Genomic DNA, 21,335 nt, shown 5'->3' on the forward strand with positions numbered 1-21,335 from the left:
CGAGAATGGGGAGTACTTTTATTCAGCTGTTCCAATTTAACCCAAATTGTGTTTTAGGGAAGAATTTACAATTCTTTTGTCATTGAGAAGAAAGTTTTGTGCTATATTCCATTCATAGAAAGTAAAAACACATCTGAGATTGCAGAAAAATGAAGTCACAATTCAGAAAATATCAGGATTATGCTGCCTATTCGGCTTTGTGTGTATACATCATGATCCAGTATGCAACCACATGATCATACATTTCCCTCTCCCTATCCCTGCATAAGTCCCATGGCTCCTTCTGAGAACCGATGGATCTCTGGGTTGATGTAGGACTGTATAATGAAGGGAATTTTGCTGCTACATCAGGAAAAGAAGTTACTCTGTCAGCCAACAAAAGCCCTTGGTGCTGGGGAACTGAACATGAAGCCGTGAGATTTGGTTTTCAGAAGTCATAATCTCCCCAAACAATCCATGAAATGAATAGTAGCTGTGTTTCAAAGCCATTAAGAAACACCGAAAAATCAGGTGTGAAGTTTCTCAGATTTAACACTCTATATTAAGGTATTCCTTTGACCTTAAGGACTTTTTACCGAGACATCCACATGTCTCATGTGAATCCTGTCCCAGAAGGACTTTTGCTCTTTACTGCCTCTAGATGACTAGCTAGATGACTAGCTCAGGTGTCCACATTTACATTGGGGAAGCTTCAGTTTAGATGAGATCACCACTGTCCTATAGAAGGAAAGACTGTGTCACTGCATGAACATGAAGAACATAAATGAAGATTGCAGAGATTATTTTAGTTCTGGCCTTTCCTAGTATTTGAGTGCTTCATATTGCAACACAAATTAAGGCGGATGCTTTAGATGCACTTCTTAATCTTGGAAAACCCCAAACAAAGTGAAAACGAAATATTGAAATCCTAAAACAAAGCATCAGATTGACACACACATAGGTCTCCAGCATAGGATCTCAACAACACAGAAATGTCTATCACTTGAGGTTTCTGAGGAACCATAAGGGTTCCGCAGCATGGAACACCGATGGAAGTTTTTGTAGGTGGATTTCACACATATCTGCTGACAGAGAACAATGAGGCTTGCGAATCATGTCTCTCTCTCCAGGCTTTGGTGAGGAGTTTCTGCTAAGAGGAGGGAGGGCCCTTTTTGCTCATCTGATCTAGGTGTGATCTGTTCTCTTCTGCACTTGCTGTGTCTCTTTTTCCCCACTGTCTCCTCATTCAGTATCATACCTCCGGTCCACCATTGGACTTTCCATTCCATTCCTGCTGTGCTGCATGGACTGTCTTTCATCTCTCCTCAACGTATTCTGTTTCTGTCTCAGTTTCTACCTTTGCTGCCTGGCCAGTCTGCCTTTCTCCCTTACATTGGCTTCTTATCCCTCTTTTAGGATCTCTCTCCTCAGCTTTCTCCAGTTCAGCACCTCTCTCTGGACTCTGTAGTTTGCCTTAGTGTTTCCAAAACATTCTGTCCAGGTGTGTGTGGCCAGCCTGTCCCAATACTCCTGTTGCATCTCTTCTGTTCCACAGGTCTTTTTCTTCCTCCTTCTCACCTTTCCCTCCATCACCAATTCTCAGTCCCAAACCTGTAGTTTTCTCCTGTATGCTTTTTCTATTTCCCCTCCCCTCCCAGTCTCTTCTCTCCTTATTCTTTGCCTGTCATTTTCCAATCTGTTATCTCCTACTTCCACATCCCAATCTCTTGCCCTTTGTTCTTCATTCAGTTTTCATCTCCTCTTTCTCCCACTGCTTAGACCACAAGGGTGTAGAGATCACCTGAGAGACCACAGCAAGTCTGAGCTGTAGCTGCAGAGGAGGTGTGATGTTCTCTAGGAGTGATGCTCTCTGGGTTGGAATACACCTCTGTGTAGATTCTCAGGGATTTAGCTGATAAAATCTCTGCAGTGACCTGCAGGTGCTTTTCAGGCTAGAATTCGTTAAACACCAAGGAGTAAAAAGTGTATCTTTGAATACATGTGTTGGGTTTTTAATCTACAGTGCAGGGGCAATAGGGTGTTTCAAAGGGAAATGAGTTACAGAGGATTTCTAACTTGAGCAAAACAATGAGTTAATGTCTCAACCATTTTGCCTGGCATTTCCGTGCAAAGACCACATAGTAAAATAGATAACGAAAAGCCAAGAGATTGACAATGTCACACTTTTTTTCCCTGAGGAAAATGTTAGTATATGTAGTTAATATTCAGCAAACTTACAAGCTGCTAAAACAGTCTTATAATGAGAACTGCTGGGCAAACATAATAATACGTAGTGCTACCAGCTATACTTAAAGTATACCACAGTGACATTCACGCTGGAAAAAAAAAAACATTAGTCTGTGAATACTGTAGGTAAGTTTCTTTTTGAAAGCCAAAATTTATAGCACAATTCAAGCAAATAAGTAATCTCAGAGGGTATCCACAAAGTGGTCAATATGTGCTTGTAATCCTAGGATTAAAAGCATGCAAGGGGGATGTTTCCATGTAAAATATCTCTCTATATCAAAGCTGTTTGTTTGACCTAAATTGCATGATGTCTTTCTCTAGCCACAAGGTTTTAATTAGCTCTCTTGCCTGAAAGGGTGAATGCAGAGCCCTGTGAGGTGTGAGCCATGCAGTCTCTCCCTCTTGCCTCTTGTTTACAGGCTATTGTCACCTTCCCATTTTTGAATGGCATCCTTTTTTATTCTGCTTGCTGCCTATTAACGTTTAGTCAGATCTCTTCTGAAACCAGCCATAATCCTGGAAAAATGGAGACTACAAGACATTAAAAACAGCATGCTTACATGCCTGTCACTTTTATTCACAGAACTTGCCTTCAGTTGCTCAAGCTTTAAAAAACTTAACAGTCAGATTGAATTTTCGGCTTTGTTTCTGACTTATTACTTCTTCTAACTCCAGAATTGTTTGGACCAAGTCTGTAGTCTTCATGTTTTTGGAAAACTTCAAAAAAGAAATACGTTTGCTTGGGTTTTCTGCCCCTCCTCCCTCCAAAAGCAGAATGATTGATACAAAAAGAAGGAGCAGAGTGCCTCTATTATAAAATAGTAGACGTGACTTTCTGTGAGCAGCTGTAGTACCAGAGTGTGTAGGGTTGGAAAGCTATACTTTGGTCAGATTTTTGGTAGGAGAAATGTCTTTCCGTGTTCTAGGGCAAATCAATTTTAATTTGGCCAAGTGATGAGGTTAAAGCTCATAGCCAGGACGTGTAACAGATTATAACCATTTCACAGCCTGGTCAACCTCTCCCTGGGCTCAGGGAAAGTCCCATTGATTCAGCTGAACTTACAATCTGTGCCTGCTTCATACAATTGAGTCTCCTGTGAAGATCTCTAAAGGGACCAAGATAGCTCTCAAAGTAGTACAATTACTATGTTCTCAGCTGGAGTGAATTAGTTCTTCAAAACCCAGCACTTTTTCAATTAGCCGCTGTGCCGTGCAAGTTTATGATGTTTCCATAACTTGTCGAAGATATCTCAGGGTTCATCAGTGCTATACATGCTTGTATGTGCATTGGATGTCTGTGGGTCTTTGTGATGCAGGAAATTATACTGCACAATGGTCTCTTCTGGAGAACTGTGAAATATTTTCTTCTGGCCATCATGGAGAGGCATAGGAGCACTGCCTGAAATCTCAATTAATTTGATTTTAGACTAGGAGAGCTTTTGACCAGAGAGAATGTAAAACTTAAAGTGTAATATGTACTTCCAAAGGAATAAAAAAATTCAAATCTAAAATACCATTAAACTCAAGTGAGGGACTTGTTAGCTGAATAGCAGACCTATTGAGATCAGTACCTACGTAAAAGTCTGATTTATTCTGCAGTGTGGACGTAGATATCCAGGGAGAGCATTTTTTGTATTTAAGGTGTTTCCATTCAACATGTACTCCATTCAATGGAATCATGTTTAAGGAGAGGAATCTCCTCAGATGAAAATTCCCTTTTCTTTGTTCATTGAAAAATTTCTTACAGTGAGTTGGAATCACAATCTTGTCCTAGTGACTAACCACTCTTCCTCTTGCTTTTGCACATATGATAGAGCCATTTTAAACCATTGCAACTTTCATTAATCACAACTTTTGAAAATACCTGTATAGCAAGGATACATGATAATATATACTCATGAATATTCCACATAATGCTAAAAAAGAGAAAATATTTGGGAATTTATTTAGTGAATTACTTCAATAGTGACTATGTTTCTGAAAATACGAATACGTTTATGCCAACAGACATTTCACACGCCTTTTCTCTTAGTAGCAATGATGACAGCAATATAATGCCTGTAGGAAGAAAAATTGCGAAAGCAAGCTTGGATGGCATTAAATTAGGAGTTCTACACCGAGCCTACACTTAACCATAGCCTTAGCCAAGCAAACCAGTATAACTGGAGAAGAAGGAACAGACAAAATGGGTATATATAGGAGATGGAGAGGCAGGCAAGAGCTGAGGTTTATTATGGTGCACAGAGGAAACATGATCTTTAATTTATAGATGCGCCTTTACTCACTAATTGATATTTGCCATACAGAGAGAATCCTGATCCAACCAAGAATCGAGCTCAGATTTTCATTTTTCCATTTAGAGCTTTAACTCCAGATCATTCTTCCTCTGAATTAGTTACGGTAAATTACTACTTTGGTGGTATGAATCAACACAAATACTAGTAACATCTAAATGTAAGTTCTGTTATCAGTAAGATTGATCATGTTTAAAGTGTAGTTCCTCCTTGTGTCCTTCAAGTCTTATCTATACTATCTGGGAATGGTCTCAAAATGGTCTTCTAAAAATAGTTTTAAAGTACATTTTTAAATACTGCTTTTTTGGACATTATTAGGAGTTTAAGCAAGATCTGGAAGAACTCCAACTTGGATTTAATATCAATGTAATATCCTCATTACAGTAATGCAAAGATTGCTTCAACAAGGCAGGAAGTCAGGATTCAAGATGCCAAAATACTCAGCTGGTTGAAAACTGGCAGAGCTCCACTGACTTCAGCGGATTACACTGATTTACATTTACTAACAATCATGCCTAACAACATTTAATTTACAATTCAAACAGGTAAAAAGTACTTTGAAAAAAACCAAACAAACATTTTTACACAAGAAACAGAGGCTATCAGGCTTTATCTTACTGCTGCTGTAGTTGCCCAGCTGAAAAGGGTATTATTGGGTCCTTTCTATGATTTAACAGATTTTTTCTCCCTAGAAGAGCAAAGGGAATGTTTATAAGAAGGTGTTGTATACACAACAACTTGAGATGTGAAAGCAGGAAGACAAGATACACAGGAAAATCTTTGTTAAGGAGATATAAGATGTCCAATGTGCTTCTTGAAATGTTTCTCAACACAGACACAGCTTAGTATATGCCCTTTAATGTTATAAACATTGTGTTTTTAAGTAAGAAACCCAAGTAATGTAATTATCCTTTCAACTTAAAAAGGTTCATGTAACTGTCTTACTCATGAACTCTCTGTGCTCTCAGGCATTATGAAGCTGCTCTGGTGTGAATGATACGTGGTTTCTACAGAGCAAATAGACTTTTAGAAAAAAATAAGAAGGAATAGACAGAAGCTTAATAGAATTTTAAAATCCATGTAGCAAAATAAATATTGAGGATATATCTGATCTCACTAGCTTCATTTATCAGTAGGCATTTTGTCTTAGTAAAGACAAAAAACTGCACACAAAGTTCAAAGTCACATTCTATACGTATGAATAGTTACCTCAGCATGCAGAAAAAATACTGAACTACAGAATTAAGTAAATACATAGTCCCATTTTGATGGAAGTATGCTCAACTTCCATTTTTACATAGACCTTTCACAGCAAAGGCCCATGACTAAGCTAATTGACAGCTCTTTTGATCTAATAAACTACAACAAGTATGCTTCTGATTTCCAGCTCCTAAAATACCTCTAGGGACAGGAGAGAGGAGGGAGGGATCCCTGCAGTACCCAGAAAGGAAGACCTCAGAGCAGAGTGTGCCTGATAGCAATGCACGAGCTTGTCTGTTCCAAACTGATTGAAGAGAATCCTCTTTTACATAAACACTGTATTAAAAATGTGGGTCTGTGTTAAGAGCTTTGACGTGACAAACACATTGGAGCTTCACTATGACTGCTATGGCAAAAAAATGCCATCTTGTACTGTGTAACCTTTTCAAGCGATGGCATAATTGAACGAAACAGCAGATAGAGAGGCAGTTCCAAGGAAGTCTAGTCTCTGAATCTGTTTCCTTTTTGATACATCACTGCAAAAACAATCCATGCATGATGTTCATAAGGCATGCTGTTATTACAGTCCCAGGAGCTGTAGAGTGAACCCATATAGACTGACTTGGCCTTTAAATGATATTCATACTGAGACAGAAATACCGTTTCTTCCTCCAAAATGAAAGAGAGCTACATATGGATATTTGATATGTGGCGATGAGTTCCATTCACAGAATGAGTCCACTAGCAACTGTTAGAAAATTTTATATTTATTGTATCTCTTGAATGCTGTTTTATAATAATTAGCACTTTCTTGCTGAACACCCAGCCGAGGTTCTGCATGAGCACATTCCATCCATTGCTCGGTGTGAGGTCTATGTGCCTAACGCACAGATGGTGCGAGTCTGCTGAAGCACTCAGATTGGCAGCAGATTCCCAGTCCATGCTTTTAGCTTTTCAGGTCTTGGATCAGTCTAGAGTTTAACTGAGATCAGTGACTTGTAAGAGAGACTGACTGGTCTCTGATTTGAACTACCCTAGAGCAGGGATGTTCAGGAAAGCTTCCTTCTGCCAGAAGGAATTATAACCTAGGGGTAATTTTCTGTTGGACTCATTACAGATTTTAGCTAAGATGCTGTTATGTTCTAGAGGCTCTACAGATAGAGGCATGCTGCTAACTTATTGCCTATAGAAGCTGGCATATATAACTTGCCTTGTTCTCTTCATCACCTATATAGAGGTCTGTGCAACGGCAGGCTTTAAAACCTTACTTGAACTTAATGTAAAATCTGTATCTGTATGAGTCTTCCCTACTGTCATAGGTGGTCTGAAATTGCTGCTTCAAAAGGTGGTTTCACAGACAAGTTAGCACTAAACTTTTTCATTCTTGCTATTTTTCTCTGTGATGAGCATGATATTTATGTGGCTCTTTCTTAAAAATCATGAAGTTAATGGGACGAATTAGCAAAGGCTTTATATAAATTTGGAATTATTTATTAAAAAAAATTAAGCTGAATTGAAAATTCCATTTATTTTTACCAGCTTTATTCCCTTTTTTTATACTATATTTATCAGGTTGGATTCAGTTTGAATATGCTTTAGCCAAAGGCAAAGAGTTTTGTACCTCATGCTATTCTTTGACGAACTACCAGATGGACCTAGGGGATATATGGCTACGTTCCAGAATATACTACGTTCACCCTTGTTAAGGTTGAAGTAGTGGAGAGTTTTATGATTGAGAAAAATATAAAGAAGAAATGTGAGAACTTGATTTACTTTTTTTTAACATGGTTTGATTTTAAGAATAACAACCCAAATACAATTGGTTTATATTTCTCTGGAGGTCTTTTCTATGGACTTTGCAAGTCTGAATTTCATTTGAATGTTCTGATTGCTATAGATTCTGATTAGTTTGTCACTATTTTGACCCTGAATTTTAAGACACTTATGATTTATGACCTATAAAACTTTAGTATATTGATGAGAAGTTGTGCAGTCTCCATCCTACTTCACTCCTGAAAGTGGAAAATGTAACTAATACCACAACACTTGTAGGCATAACTTGCATAACTGTAAAGCTGTTCACTGCGTGCCCTGGGTGTGCTCTCCAGTGCTTTAAGAAAGAACAGCAAGTGCTTAAATGAGTCGAATATGGGAATTAAGGGAACTTTCGTATTCAGTGAATGAATTTTGCCACCCAGTGAGGTTTACTATGGCTGATCTCAAAAGTCAGAAAAATATTGCATCCTCTCTTTTCTCCTTTTGTCTCTTTCTGTTGTCCTCAATGGAACAAAAGACTAAACCACTTTTTTAACATCAAATAAAATAGAGAGGAATTTTTAAGCATATAAAGCAAATTTACCTAAATTTTGAAGTCATTTTGAAATGAAAATTAAAAAAAAACCCCACAAGTGTTTTGAAGTTGTTGAAGCACTTCTTGTAGCCTCATTGGGTTGCTGTTTTATATATGGTGAAACTTCCCTGAGTTCAGGGCGTTTTTATGAGTGGTGCTGGTAGGTCTATAACTGCAGTTTTCTGTGAAAGTGCACTTTATTGCATTGTTTTTCTAAGGAGCAGAAGGAGAAAAATCTGAAAGCAAGGAAACAACTCTAGTTTTTTTAAATGCCTTCAGTAATGTGTAATAAAATAGTTTATCAGTAAGTGGGATTGGTCGAGTGGGCTGTGTATGAGGCCGGTGCTCTGAAAAGCTTGAATTCTTTCTAAGCAAATATTGGCTATTGTACACTATTTACATTTATGTCTTTTGCCTCATCCCTAAGGCGAAGACACCAGTTTGCTGTCGGAATGGGGTGTGCTGAAGGGAAGACAGGTCAGGATTACTTTTAGAATGGAATTATGCTGGCGTTGGTACAGTGAAACAGGCACATTTCAGGTATTCATTGAGAAGTCGGAGTCTATTTACCAGAATTAAAATAATGTATGGGACGGGTTAGACTGGTCAGAGATTCCCAAGATACAGTAACAGTTTTTTTATAATACAGTATTTACAAAGGTATGTCCCATTTGGGGTATACCACTGCCACTGCTATGCTCTATGTGCAACCAAATACCAAAGCTGCAGGCATTAAAAATAGAATCCTCCAAACTAAATTCTGTTGAGTTTACACATTGCTAACCAATGTCGAGATGTCAGGAAAATTAAATCACTTTTAAAAATGCAGGTTGGGAAATTTGAAGACTCATCTGCAAGTTCTCTTTGTAATCCGAATGGAAATTAAGAGATTGTCAAAACACAGGGAGCCTCATTTATTATTTGCAGATGCTACCCTCCCTCTGCTCCCTTAGCAATAAACTGGCGTTTTGAAGAGTTCCTTCTTCCAGCCAGCGAAATCAGCTGTAAGTCGCTAAGAATAGGTGGCTGCATTAGCAAAGCTTGCTCAGGCTCAAGGGAAGGGGTGGCCTAGTATTACCACAGTTTTAATTACTATTTGATGATCTGGATAATCTTTGAGCAAAGCACTGTTCTTGGTTCATTTATAACTTTCCGTTGGCTTTAACACTAATAAAATCTGCCCTGTTAGTGCTTGTGTTCAGATAGTTTTCGTAAAAGCTGAGAGCAAATTAAAGGTTTCCCTTAAAAAAACCCACACACCAAAACCAACAAACCCCAAACATTCTAGCTAATCAGTTTCCAAGTGCTGTGGTTAGTAAAACACCAGAAAGACTCTGCTAGTTCCCTGGGACTTAAAATTACCTTTGGGGAGAGAGTCAGTAGGTGTTAAATTGCGTTAAGAGCAGCTGAGACAGGACAAAATTTCCTATGAATAAGTGAGTTCGAAAAATTGCCTAAGTGCCCACCTCAAAATATGCCAGAAATGCAGAAGAACTGTGAAACACTTCCTTCCGATTGTTCTTCTGTTACAAGAGAGATTCACTTGTTGTACATGCTGTACTCGTCATGAGTTAGGAGTTTTGGGTTCTCATCCAGTCTTAACTAAAAGCCTGAGCTAAAAATGCTGCGAAAACAATAAATGATGTAGTCTTGTTATTTAATACTGTATTGCTATCACTATGAAATAAAATTGAATGCCTTAAAATACATTTTTCTTAACAAAGGGGGATTTTTAGATCTGTTTTTGATGTTTGTACAATAGCAGAGGTACAAAGCTGAACTCAGGTTTTATGAGGGTTTGAATACAAAGTGACAATTACAAAAATTGCTTCTTAATTTTAAAGTCCTCTAGACTACTTTGTTAATTATCAACAGTCAAAAGTGTCCGATGATTCCATCCTACAAAGTATCCCTGATTATCTGCTTTCCTTTGAGTAGGCACCTGAGTGAGCCAATTGACTCTGGCACTACTTACGCTCTCCCTGATGTTAACTGAGGCATAAGTGTTCCCAACATCTTGCAGAATTCAGCCTGAATTTATTGCTTAAGAATGAACTCTCTCTGATAATTTTTTTCCTAATGTGCACATCACTACTATGATATGTTATGGTTTTCAAAACATCAGCTGCCCTGTCACTTGTCACCCCAGATCTTTACAGCAGTCAGTGATCAAGCAAGTGATTCTGAAAAGCGACAGATACAGTAAACTATTGGTGTGTTCTTGCCATGAATTTCAAGAATGAAGGCATCTGTGAGTTGCTAGGGAGCAGCTGTAATCTTATTTATACATTATATATAGCAGAGAGTAAGACATATTTAAAATACTCAGACTGATTTCTTTGAACAGACAGAATGCTCCTTGGGAAGGAGCATTTTTCGTGTGTTCCACAATGGATTGCTTGTGATTCAAAGAAAATAAATGTCTTGTAAGAAAAAAAATTCTCTGGTATGTATTAGAAATAAAAAGTATTAGTATAACTTTGGAAATAGGATACAGTAGTAAGACGATAGAATTTGCTCCCTCTGGGCAGATTATATAGTTGTTTGTGACTACTAAAAATTGAGTTAAAGGAAAGTATCTACAGTAATAAAAAGTTAGCAATAATAGTCACTCAAATGGATCAGAGCGGTTATTTCTGTTTTCTGACTTTTCCTGCTCCCAAGATCTCATCGTATGTTTGGATGTCTGTCAAATGGTCCCCCTTCTCGGCTTTTCTCACATAAATGAGATAATGACATGTAACTTCATGGCACTCATAAAGTCAAAAAATAAAAGCAGTGAATATGTGGGTGTTATAACAAAGTCATTAAAATTGAAACTGTTTCTGACTCTGTAAAACACATTGAATATTTTTTTCTGATAAAACAATATAATTTTGTCAAAATATTTTTTTGAAAATTTTAACATTACCCAAAATTTCATCCAGAAATGTATTTCTTTGTTTTCAAGCTAGATGATTCCTTTCTCCCCAGGATGAAATACTAAATTTCTTTTGGGTCAGTCTGTGTGATTTTGTTTTGGTTGGGGAGCAGGAGAAAGGAGAGCAATGAATGAGCACAGAGCTCAGCAACAGCCTGGGCCAAGTTGAAGTAGATGTATAAATTAGAAAAACTCTTAAGTTATTCTGTTAGCTACATTTTTATTTAATATTCTGATACGTTGTTTTGGTTTTGTTTGTTTGGTTGTTTTTTTACATTTTACTTCAATCAAGAATTGTAAGGCAACTCTCTTTTGTCTAGGTAAGGAGCAGATAGCAATACTCTTGTATCAGAATGAATCAAGCTCTGGAAATGCCTGTTCCTTTCAGTAACTATAAAGGTGACGGGTCCTTGCTCAGCCTTAGGTTTAGAAATCTCAAAGCTACAAAAATCCCCAACTACGTATTAGCAAAGAGCAAACATAATTCTTCAGTTCTCATTGATTTTAGCAGAGAATTACACATTGCACAGAAGCAGCTTTGGTGTTGAGTGGCACCCAAAGCAGTACGCCTTGGATGGGACTTCAGAAGTTATCTTGAAGCTGTTGGCTGGCCCAGACCCCAGCAGTGTCCTGCAGGCACCAGATTATTTCTGCATCTTGCTCCCCAGCAATCAAGGCTCTGAATGCTCTTTAACTTTGAGGGCAGCTCTGTACCAAAGCTACTTCTCTGCATTCATGACACACTGTGCTGCAGCTAATAAGTAATCTGGGGTTGCTGGTGCATGAGGTGTCTGTTGCAGAAGTGCTGGCTCTGAACGTGGTGTCAGATTAGGTCATGCAAGCACCTGTGAAAAACATTCCCCAGTTCTTCTAGTTCTGGGCAGTTAATGCCAAGATGACGTAGTTTCCTTTGCGTAGCTTCAACCTGAGTCAGCTTCGACCTGGGACAGAGGGGAGTTTTGAACTCTGACTGCACAGTTTTAAGGGAGCTGGATGCTGGTAACGGGATCAGTCAGCAGTCTCTGACATGACAAGCAATGAACCAAGTCTAGGTTTCACCCATGGCCTCCAGTCAGGAGTAAAAGGAGATAGGGCCGGGGCAGGTTGAAGACAAGGCTACAGCGTGGGTCCAACGTCCATCCAAGAGACAGGACTGGAGAAAAGCTTTAACATACATCTGAGGGGTCCATTTAGGAGATGGGCTAACTATGGCATAGGGTCAAGATCCATCGAAAGGGTAGGGCTGGAGACAGGCATGCCTATCCCGTAGCGAAGGACTGGGCTGAAATGGAGCCCGTGGGCAAGGGTGCGGGCAGAGGTTCCCAGTGAGGCAGGTCATGGTCACTGAGGCCCATTAGAGCCCCATGGTAATAGAAAGAAGAGACTTTTTGGAAGGACCAGGGCGAGCTGGCCATGGGAGGCCCTCTCCAAAACCAGGGTGCGGGCAGGAAGAGATTAATTTACAAAACCTTTATTTCAGTTTTGCTCTGTTCTGAGTTTTTTTTTCTAATTTATTTAATAAGTTAATCACTTTAGTATCTAGGCTTGTAAAACCTAGCTTCAGATTTCACACGCACTCTTAATATTTTGGTGTAGTCACTTTCAGAAGAGATGGAGGAAGACTCACCACAAAGCTTTGGTTGATCTGGGGTCCCAAGCTCGGTAGTATCTTTGAGCAGTAGTTTTACTGTCATGATACTCTGCAACCAGTCTAGACTGATTCGAAAGCATTGATCGTTGACAGAGGTGTCCCATCAGCCAGGCTGAGCTAAGTGGTCTTGAAAGTAGTACTGAAATAATAAAAACATCAATATATTTACCCTGTATAGATAGGTATTACTGGAATGTTGAGTGATTTTGTTTCTTTATTCCAAAGCGTATTTCAAGGTAGGAAAAGGTAGAGCATTTTTGGTTAACTTTTGAAATTCTGGGTTTGAACTTCTGAAGATCTTGTCTCATAGGATTTCTATGTCCATGAAAGTATTCAATGATGAAACTGAGATTGCCATGTTCATGTCCTGTGTTTGGGCCCTCAGCCAGGTTACTGCTGCCTGAAGAAAAGGCTCCATTGTTTCTTAAATTGGGAGACTGACAGTTTCAAAACAAACAAACAGACAAACAAACTAACAAACAAAGAGGCAAAGGAATTCTATTCTAGTTTAGAATAATTCAACATGAGTTATTATTCCTTGTTATTTGGGTAGTCTGTGTAAACAGTGCCAAGACCACAGATCCAAAGCACAGATAATTTATTACTCTCAGGAACTTTTTCTGAGTATAATAAAGCATGAGGGCCATTTAAATAAAATTTCAATGTTACAGCGGGCCCCAATGCCTGCCACAATGTAGCAAGAGCCATGCATTGAAGGCGCATCTTTCATTCTTTCTCAATTTGTACAGAAATGTTTGACTTTTCCTTGCAAGTCTTATAGAAAGCAAGGAGAATGTCTCTTTGTGAGAAATTTATAAACATGTCCTTGAAGACTGAGTGGAGAGGGGCATGTTCTGCTGAGGAGCAGTTTTCCTAATCTTTACCACATTTAACTATTGTCTTTCTTCTTGTGTTGTTTCATACTAATGTGACTCTCCCCATCATATTCTCTCCCCTAAAAGCTTGCAGTTCATTATGCCAGAATAAATATTCAGCATTTAGAAAGCAATTTTAATACAATCTTGCCTGAATAGAAAAGTGCATGGCTATTGACTTCAGAGAAAAATTAAAGTATTTTTTCTTCTATGAGCTTACAGATTTTCCTTATGCAATGAGGCTTTATTCTGTGAGAAATGGTAAGGTTTTACTGATGATTTGGAGAGCTTTTAGCAAAACATTCATGATTAAAGTACTGAAAATGATTTCAGACCTAAAAGCCAGTAGAAACTTGCATTCACTAGGTCAAAGCAGTTTAATGAAATGTATTCAAATTAGCTCTTCTTAACAAGCCATGGGGGCTGCCAAATTGCATTTTGAAAGGTGAATGAGCACACCTTTGCCGGTAAGACCCTTTATGGCTATTTGAGATGAGCTTTTGCTAATTGTGTTTGACTGCTAGGTGGGAGGCTTGGAGAAGGAGAAGTTTGTCACAGGTTGCCAAATCCTGAAGCATGTATCATTTCCCCGTGTGTTGTTGCGCTGAACTGCTGCAGTGCTGCGGCTGAATTAAAGAAAGGGGAAGCAGGCAACAAATAAATTATGTACGCACCTCTTAAATAATTAGTGAATATTTCTTACACTGTACTTTAGTAGTTGAGACAGGTCTTACGCTTCAGGAGAATGAAGTGTGTGAAGTTCCGAGTTATTTCTGATGCCTTTTGTTTGGGAGCGTGTGGGATAAATCTTCCACTGGCAGTAGAAGCCGGGGAGATAGGTGCTCCGAGCCCTGACATGGGGTAACGCAAAGAAAAGAAAGAGTCACGGACTTGACTCTATGTGGGATCTTGTGCAAAACTCAAAGGTTGTTTTTGGGGGGTAGGTTTGAATATTTTGGGTTTTTTTTTTAATCACTAACAGATAACAGCTTGGGAAGCCAGCCTCGGAGTCAGGCTTTCTCAGTGGTGTGACCCACAATGCCTGTTATAAAGGTTTTAAGTTGAAGTATGAATAGGACTCCTGTCTCTTGTGGTGGTGATGTCCTTGTTAAACGATTCCGGCTTTTGAACTATTCTGATAGCTGGTGCTGGAGAAGAAAAATTAAAATATTTCTTTTTTTTCTACAAATGTACCCACTAGACCACACTTTGACAGTCTGCAGCTTTCAAACCATTCAAGCTTGGAGTTATGGAACAACTTCCCTATAGGAATGGGGTGTGTGAAAAATTTGAGTGCTTTCAAACTGGGGTTTATAGGATCATATGTTTGCTATAAGAATGGATTAGATACAGGGATAAAAGTGTAAATTTTCCATCCAGATTCTCAAACCCTTACCAGTATGGTAAGGTAACTTTGTTCTATGGAAAGATTAATTCCAGTGAATTACTTGTATTGTGTTTCTGGTTGGTGGGGTGCAAAATCATGGTTGTGTGGATGCGGTGTGCCATCACCTTAACTTCTGCTGAGGCTGTTAGATCACAGCCTGTTAGAAACCATATTTCACGAAGTGCTTAAAGATGTCAAAGAATCAGCACTACAGCACTGGCCTTTTTATAGCTGGTCAGCGCAGTCTCCAAGTCATCCCTATCATCCATCTGCTCCAAACCTGCATCACTTCAGCACATACTTGCCTGTGCCCCTACCGTGAATTTTCTTTGCTTGTGGCCTTCTTAATATTTGTTTATAATATCGAGTAAAAAATTTAATTACAATGAAATGGCATTTTTGCAATGAACTACTGCTTTCTTCAAATTTTAAGATGTTTTTGCCTAATTGAAACTCCAAAATGAAAAGGGAATATATTTAAATTTTCTTATTCCTTTCACAGTTGAGTAGCAAATTAAAAGCAATTGCATTAAAAAATCTGAAAAAAAGAGAAACCAGGAAAAAATTGAACAAAGCAAACCAAACATTTTCACAAGTAAAATAAATAAATGTTTTAAAATGATTTTTTAAATTATTATTTAAAATCTTCTGTGAACGTTATTTTACATTTTTCTAGCCTATTTTCAAAATCTTGTAACCATTCTTCTATAAATTCAGTAACTTTTTATGCAGGTGTACTTCACACAGTCATGAATGAAGTTTAAAGAATTTGGCACTACATTTCTCTTCAAAGAACACCTGGTAACACCCATATTCCAGTGTCTGTTCCCTACGTGATGAGGGTGAATATTTGCTGATGATGGGAAAACCTAAGACTTTTTCCAGATTTGATGGTCACTCTAATTTAGATGCTCTTCTGAAATTTCCATCCTTGATTCAAACCATCTGGATCTATAAAACTGATTTCTACTCTTGCCTTGCCTGTAGGACTGTAAGGCTCTTCTTGTCACTACAGTCAATTTAATGCTGAAACCCACTGCTGACTCTGCAAATTTTACATGTATCACAGAAAAATGTAACGAATTCTGTAATAAGCAGTTGTAGGATAAAATTTCTTTATTTCTATTTTTTTAATTAATAATTGGCCTATAGACCATTTCTACTATTAAAATCTGTCCTAAAAAAAAAAAAAAAAAAAAAAAGATTTTGGATTATACCTGAGGTACACTTTCTGTGTGGCAATTTTGAAAATCAAGCACCTCAAAAATATCCAAACTGTAATCTGAGTTCATTAGACACTATCTTCTTTTTTAGTGGTTTTCTGCTCATAATGCACTGATTTGTTAAAATAATTGCTACTATATGAAGAATTAAAGCATATTCCAATTACTCAGTTACTGGTGGAAAGAAAAGACTGTACTTCTGAACGAAAAAAACCTAAAACCCAACATAAGTGCTGTGAAATTCAAAAGTGATGAAAACCTATGACAGCTTATGAGACATGCCCGACAAAAATTTGCAGCTATAACTGCAGTTGTCAGAAATTTATTGGTGATAAATACCCATCAGCTACAAGCATGAGAGACATATTTTGGTGAGTTTCTTTAAGGTCTCCATAGCTTTAACCTGAGAGGCCTGGCGGGGCTGGTAGACAGTCTGGTGTGCAGTTTCTCGGTTCTTGTGCTGGCCGGCAGCCAGTGCATTAGCGCTGGACCCGTTCCTGCCTGTGCCTGGAATTATTCCCCGGGAGACAGCACAGCCCCCACCAGGCAGCGTTGCGGAGAGGCAGAGTACTTGAGTAAACTCAGGCCATCTGTTGGTTGCATAAATTAGTTTTCCCCATTTGCCCATCTAGCCATAAGGTATCCACGTTTCTTTCCTTTTTTTTTTTCCCCCCAAAATCCCCAAATAATGTATTTTTTCTTTATCCCGTTCTAGTAGGACAGAGATAGGCAAATGGATTTCTTGCTACTTTTTTCTTCTTTACTTCTTGTGGTTGCGTGCATTTCATTGTAGTGGCTTTGTTTAACAAACCAAATTATCTCCTTTATATATGTGTTCTGCTTTGGAAACAGTTAATGGCTCCTCCCCAGAGATAACCTTCATTCATGATAGAGGAGAAACATGATTATAGTTCCTTTCCCCTCTTCCCCCATCTTTTTTCCCCTTTCATTTTTTCCCCATTTCCCTTTTTTTTAAATTTTTCCTTTTTTCCTCTTTTCTTATTTGTTTTCTTCCTCTTCCTCTCCTTTCCTCATGAATACTAACTCTATAATATGAATAAATAGATAAGGGACTAAACCGATTACGTTAGCATAACTTAAATGATTTACTTCAAACGGCATGTTGTTCAGCATTCAAGGAAGGATTGAATTCAGCAATAACTATTTGATTTCAACTTCAGTCATTTCAAAGGATCTCCATTTTACTTTTCTCTCAGCACTCTCTCGGAATCAGATTCCTTGAGCAGTTAGCAATTGAATAGTCTGTCACTAGAAAGAGTCAGTTTTGAAGATTTATTAAATGATTTTTAGAGACACCTTCTACCTGTCAGACAAAAAGGTGAAGTATTTCTTTCAGAGGGCACGTTTGCATTTTCCTAGCAATAGTCTTTCGGAAGCTCTCCAATAAGAACAGAGGACATCTTGATGCCTATTCTGTCAAGTCACTTTGCTTATTTTGAATGTCTGTTGCCATTTTGATTTATTTCAATTTTTTCCTCTTGCAGATTTATTTGAAAAACAGGGATTTGTATACTGTCGAAGCCAACAACCCTCGTCAGCTAGTGGAAATTGCAGCCAGAGACATTGAAAAACTTCTGAGTAACAGGTCTAAAGCCTTGGTGGTGAGTACTAATGGGTTAGGTTCTCTATTTAGAATTTTTAAAAAAATCTTTATTATTGAAACATGCTTTTATTGTTATTTTTCCTGTCTATACACTTACAGGCAGTGTCAGCCTGATGTGTACAGGACATGACATGTAGAAAGATGGCTCGTGACTTCATGGTAGAAAATGAACTCATTAGTTCATTGGCATAGGGCAGATGCTTATAATATTGATGGACAGATTAGGAACCATGGCCAAGTAACAAATCAAGTTATAAATAGATTGGAAAATATTCCTCTAAGTGACGCACATGAATGTTTATGACTTGAAGATCACTGTACTCTACAGTCAGTAGTGATCTTGGGGAAACAAGAAGTAGAGCTTTTTAAAATGTGATTTAAAAATAATGGTGTATTTGAAGTCATGATGTTCATTTTGGTATTATTGCTAACTACATCTGCTGATATTTGCTCTCTTCGTCTTTTTAGTTACTCAGTCTTTCTTGATGGTAGCAACTAATTCTTCTCCTTCAACAAACGTAGCCATGTGTGAATCAGATTCATTTCCATACCTATTCTATTTCTGAGTTGCTAATTTAATCTGTATTTCGATCATGTTTCATATCAGCAAAGTTAATCCTGAACTATTAGTGTGAAGACCATGCTGCATTGTAACCTCATGATTCTTTACGCTTTAAATAAGAAGTAGTTATTTCTTTAAAGTGCTTTTGCCAGCAGTCCCTTTTTCTTCTATCCTGTAAGACACCAAACCTGCATAATTGCTTTTTATGATTCCTACTCGCATCACTCTGACTCGTAGAAGAGTTTAGAGTGCTTTTCAGAAGATACTGACCAAACATGCACGGGGGGATCCGGATGAATTCATAAACATGCTTTTTACAGAGCGGAGCTATCAGAAACGGGTTTAAAGGATGGAACAGCAGCCTGGGATTCCCGGAGCAATTACATATCCGCATAGACTTGCAGATGAGTTTGGATGTGTCATTTAAAGTGAAAGAGAGGAGAAAGAGGGATTAATTCACCTAACTGTAGACATCTACTCAGCTGGTCATCCTAAGCTCCTTTTTTGTTCAGTGGAATAAAACAGGCACTTCTCAGTCAGGATTGACCTGACATGTTCTGAATAAGACTTTAAAATGGGATGAACTACAGCCCAGAAATACTTACTTCTCTCTTTCTCTATCAGAGCAGCCTCGATGTAAATGTCTATACTGTAGATGTGTAAAGCTGGGGGAGATGAGTCCCACCCAAGCAGTCCTTTTATCGGTACAGTTTCAGGCAGCTGAAAAATCAATCTGAGAGTGAAACTGCCGCTGCACGCTATCCTGTGGACTAGCCTTCTTGTAGGCGATGAGATTTTGCTGAGTCCATTGTCCGTGCATAGGTACCACAGGAGGTACCCATTTTCCTGCCTTTTTGTTCTTGGCGGGAGCTCGCTCTTCCAGTTCCCTAACACGCAATGTGCATCAGCGTTATCTGGGCCAAAGCTTCCCTCCTTCAGTCAAACGAGTGTAAAACAGACATGATTTTTTTGTTTGTTTTCCTGTTTTAACTCGGTGGGCATGTGTTTATGTAGCACTCTGTGGACTTTGTATTATTATTGCAAAATATTATAAATCATTTGCAGACCTTTGTGAACACACCAGTTTTTCCACCATTTTCCCATCAACCCATATAAGTCTGATGTTTTTCAGTTATCATCACAGCCAAATCTTATGTTTTCTTGAGACTCCAGATTAATGTAGGGGTTTGTGTGTGTCTGTGGTGGTTTGATCTTAAAACTTTAAGAAAATTAAATAAGTATCTCATGCATACTTTAGAAAAGATTCCAGAACAGTTTTTCTGTGAATGTGGAAGAAGGGTGCCTACCTTATTTTAGGCAAGCCCATGGTCACTTTTTGAAAAGGGTAATACAATTCAGTTCCCTGACATAAAAGATTAAATTAGAAGAAGGATGGTCCTTCAGTCCAGTTGCTCTTTTTTTTTTTTTTTTTTAAGAAGTCTTGTAGTATTCAGAACTTCTCAGGTAATTTTAAATGATCAAGTCAATGCATCTTGAAGGCAAATAAAAAGATAAAAAGTCCTCCAGATGTATTAGTGGCTAAAGACTTAAGACTTTAAAACCAATTTTATTATTTTGGAGGATGTGACTCTTGATGTCTTTAATGTTTGGGGTTGCCATTACTGCCAGTGCTGCAGTGAATGTACAATACTTATTATTTTTAGCTGCATGCCATCATTTCAGGATGGGTGTCAGCAAGACTTCTGCGTGACATCTTTATCAATCTTGCCACTTCACGCAGAGTGAAATTCATCCCCAAACAGCTGGAAATTACTTAGCTCCCCCCCCCCCCCCCCCCCCTTCACACAAATGAATTTGATTTGCCATCCTTTAAATACTGATCAATGATGCTTCTCTTCAGTGTTGGGACATCTCTAAATTTTTTTTAAATTACTTTTTTTTAATTGTCTGGGAATCACCAGCATTTGCAAACATTAATTACATGATTACAACACACACTAAGATCCTTTTTGCAGCAAAGTGATTGAAATGACCTATTGAAATATTCCTCTACTCCAGTTCAAGAAGGACGGAGCTGTCTTACAGAGGTTGTCAGGTCTCAGATATTTGCCTTGCTGAAACTCTGTGAACTTTGTGTACTTTTTATGTCCTAATTATATATATACACACATAAACCTCCTAATTTTATATATATATAAAAATATATATCTCTCTATATCTATTTGGTAACCTACTGTGCTTTTTTTAAGCAAATAGTGTTTAATTTTTCTCTATATATACTAGTTTTTTCCTTTTTTTTTTTTACTATAAAAAAAGAAATATCTGCATACATTTTAAAAATAAAAATTTATCAAAATCACTTTCTTCAGAACAGCTTTCTAGGGGTGGTTGGTCATAGAGGGTTCCTGAGAAAACTTACTTTTCCTTTTGTATCAAATGCCAGACACAGCCAATGCCAATGCATTAAAAAATGAGTATAACCTCTCAAATTAGTAAAACTGACTTAAGCTTTTTAATATTATTTTTATTATTATTAAGTCGATTAAGCTTTTTAATATCATTTTCATTGTTTGATGTAGCTTCTGATTTCTGATCCAGACGTTTTTCTCAACCATTGCCAAGGCTAGCTGTTTTGGGGAATCCTTTGTTTCTTTAAAAAATGTATTTCTGGTGTATATTCATGTACCCATGGGCTTAGTCTGACTAAAAAAAAGAAAAGAGGAAAAGGCCTAAAAAGCATTACTTAAGGGGAAAAATACCCTTTTATTAATCTCAGTCCTAGTCAGATCTCTTTGCTGACTCATATTCTACATGGTTATTAATTTTGGATCACTTCATGTTGGTTTCTTTGATGCTATCACCTGACCTTAAGAGCTCCTAATGGCTCAGATATTTATACTGGCTTTTCTATTTGTAGTTATCCTGGATTTATATCAGAGCTTTCAATGACTTCTGATTTTAAACATTTTTATACACAGGAGACACTCACTTATTATCTCCTGCATCTGAACTATTACTTTCTACTAAGAGAATTTCTTCACCTTCCACATGTATTTCTCTTT

The 21,335-nt window shown here is 37.9% G+C and overlaps 1 protein-coding gene across 6 annotated transcripts in view; it reads left to right on the forward strand.

The window, feature by feature from the left end:
- Positions 1–21,335, forward strand: part of CACNA2D1 (calcium voltage-gated channel auxiliary subunit alpha2delta 1) — a 434,905-nt gene that overhangs the window by 58,622 nt on the left and 354,948 nt on the right. For all 6 annotated transcript variants that reach the window (XM_075489919.1, XM_075489999.1, XM_075490084.1 and 3 more), the window contains exon 3: positions 17,632–17,748. In XM_075489919.1, the coding sequence (XP_075346034.1) occupies positions 17,632–17,748 (117 nt within the window). The remainder of the gene's footprint in view (positions 1–17,631; positions 17,749–21,335) is intronic.

This window comes from Mycteria americana, chromosome 1 (assembly GCF_035582795.1).
Source record: "Mycteria americana isolate JAX WOST 10 ecotype Jacksonville Zoo and Gardens chromosome 1, USCA_MyAme_1.0, whole genome shotgun sequence".
Classification (NCBI taxonomy): domain Eukaryota; kingdom Metazoa; phylum Chordata; class Aves; order Ciconiiformes; family Ciconiidae; genus Mycteria; species Mycteria americana.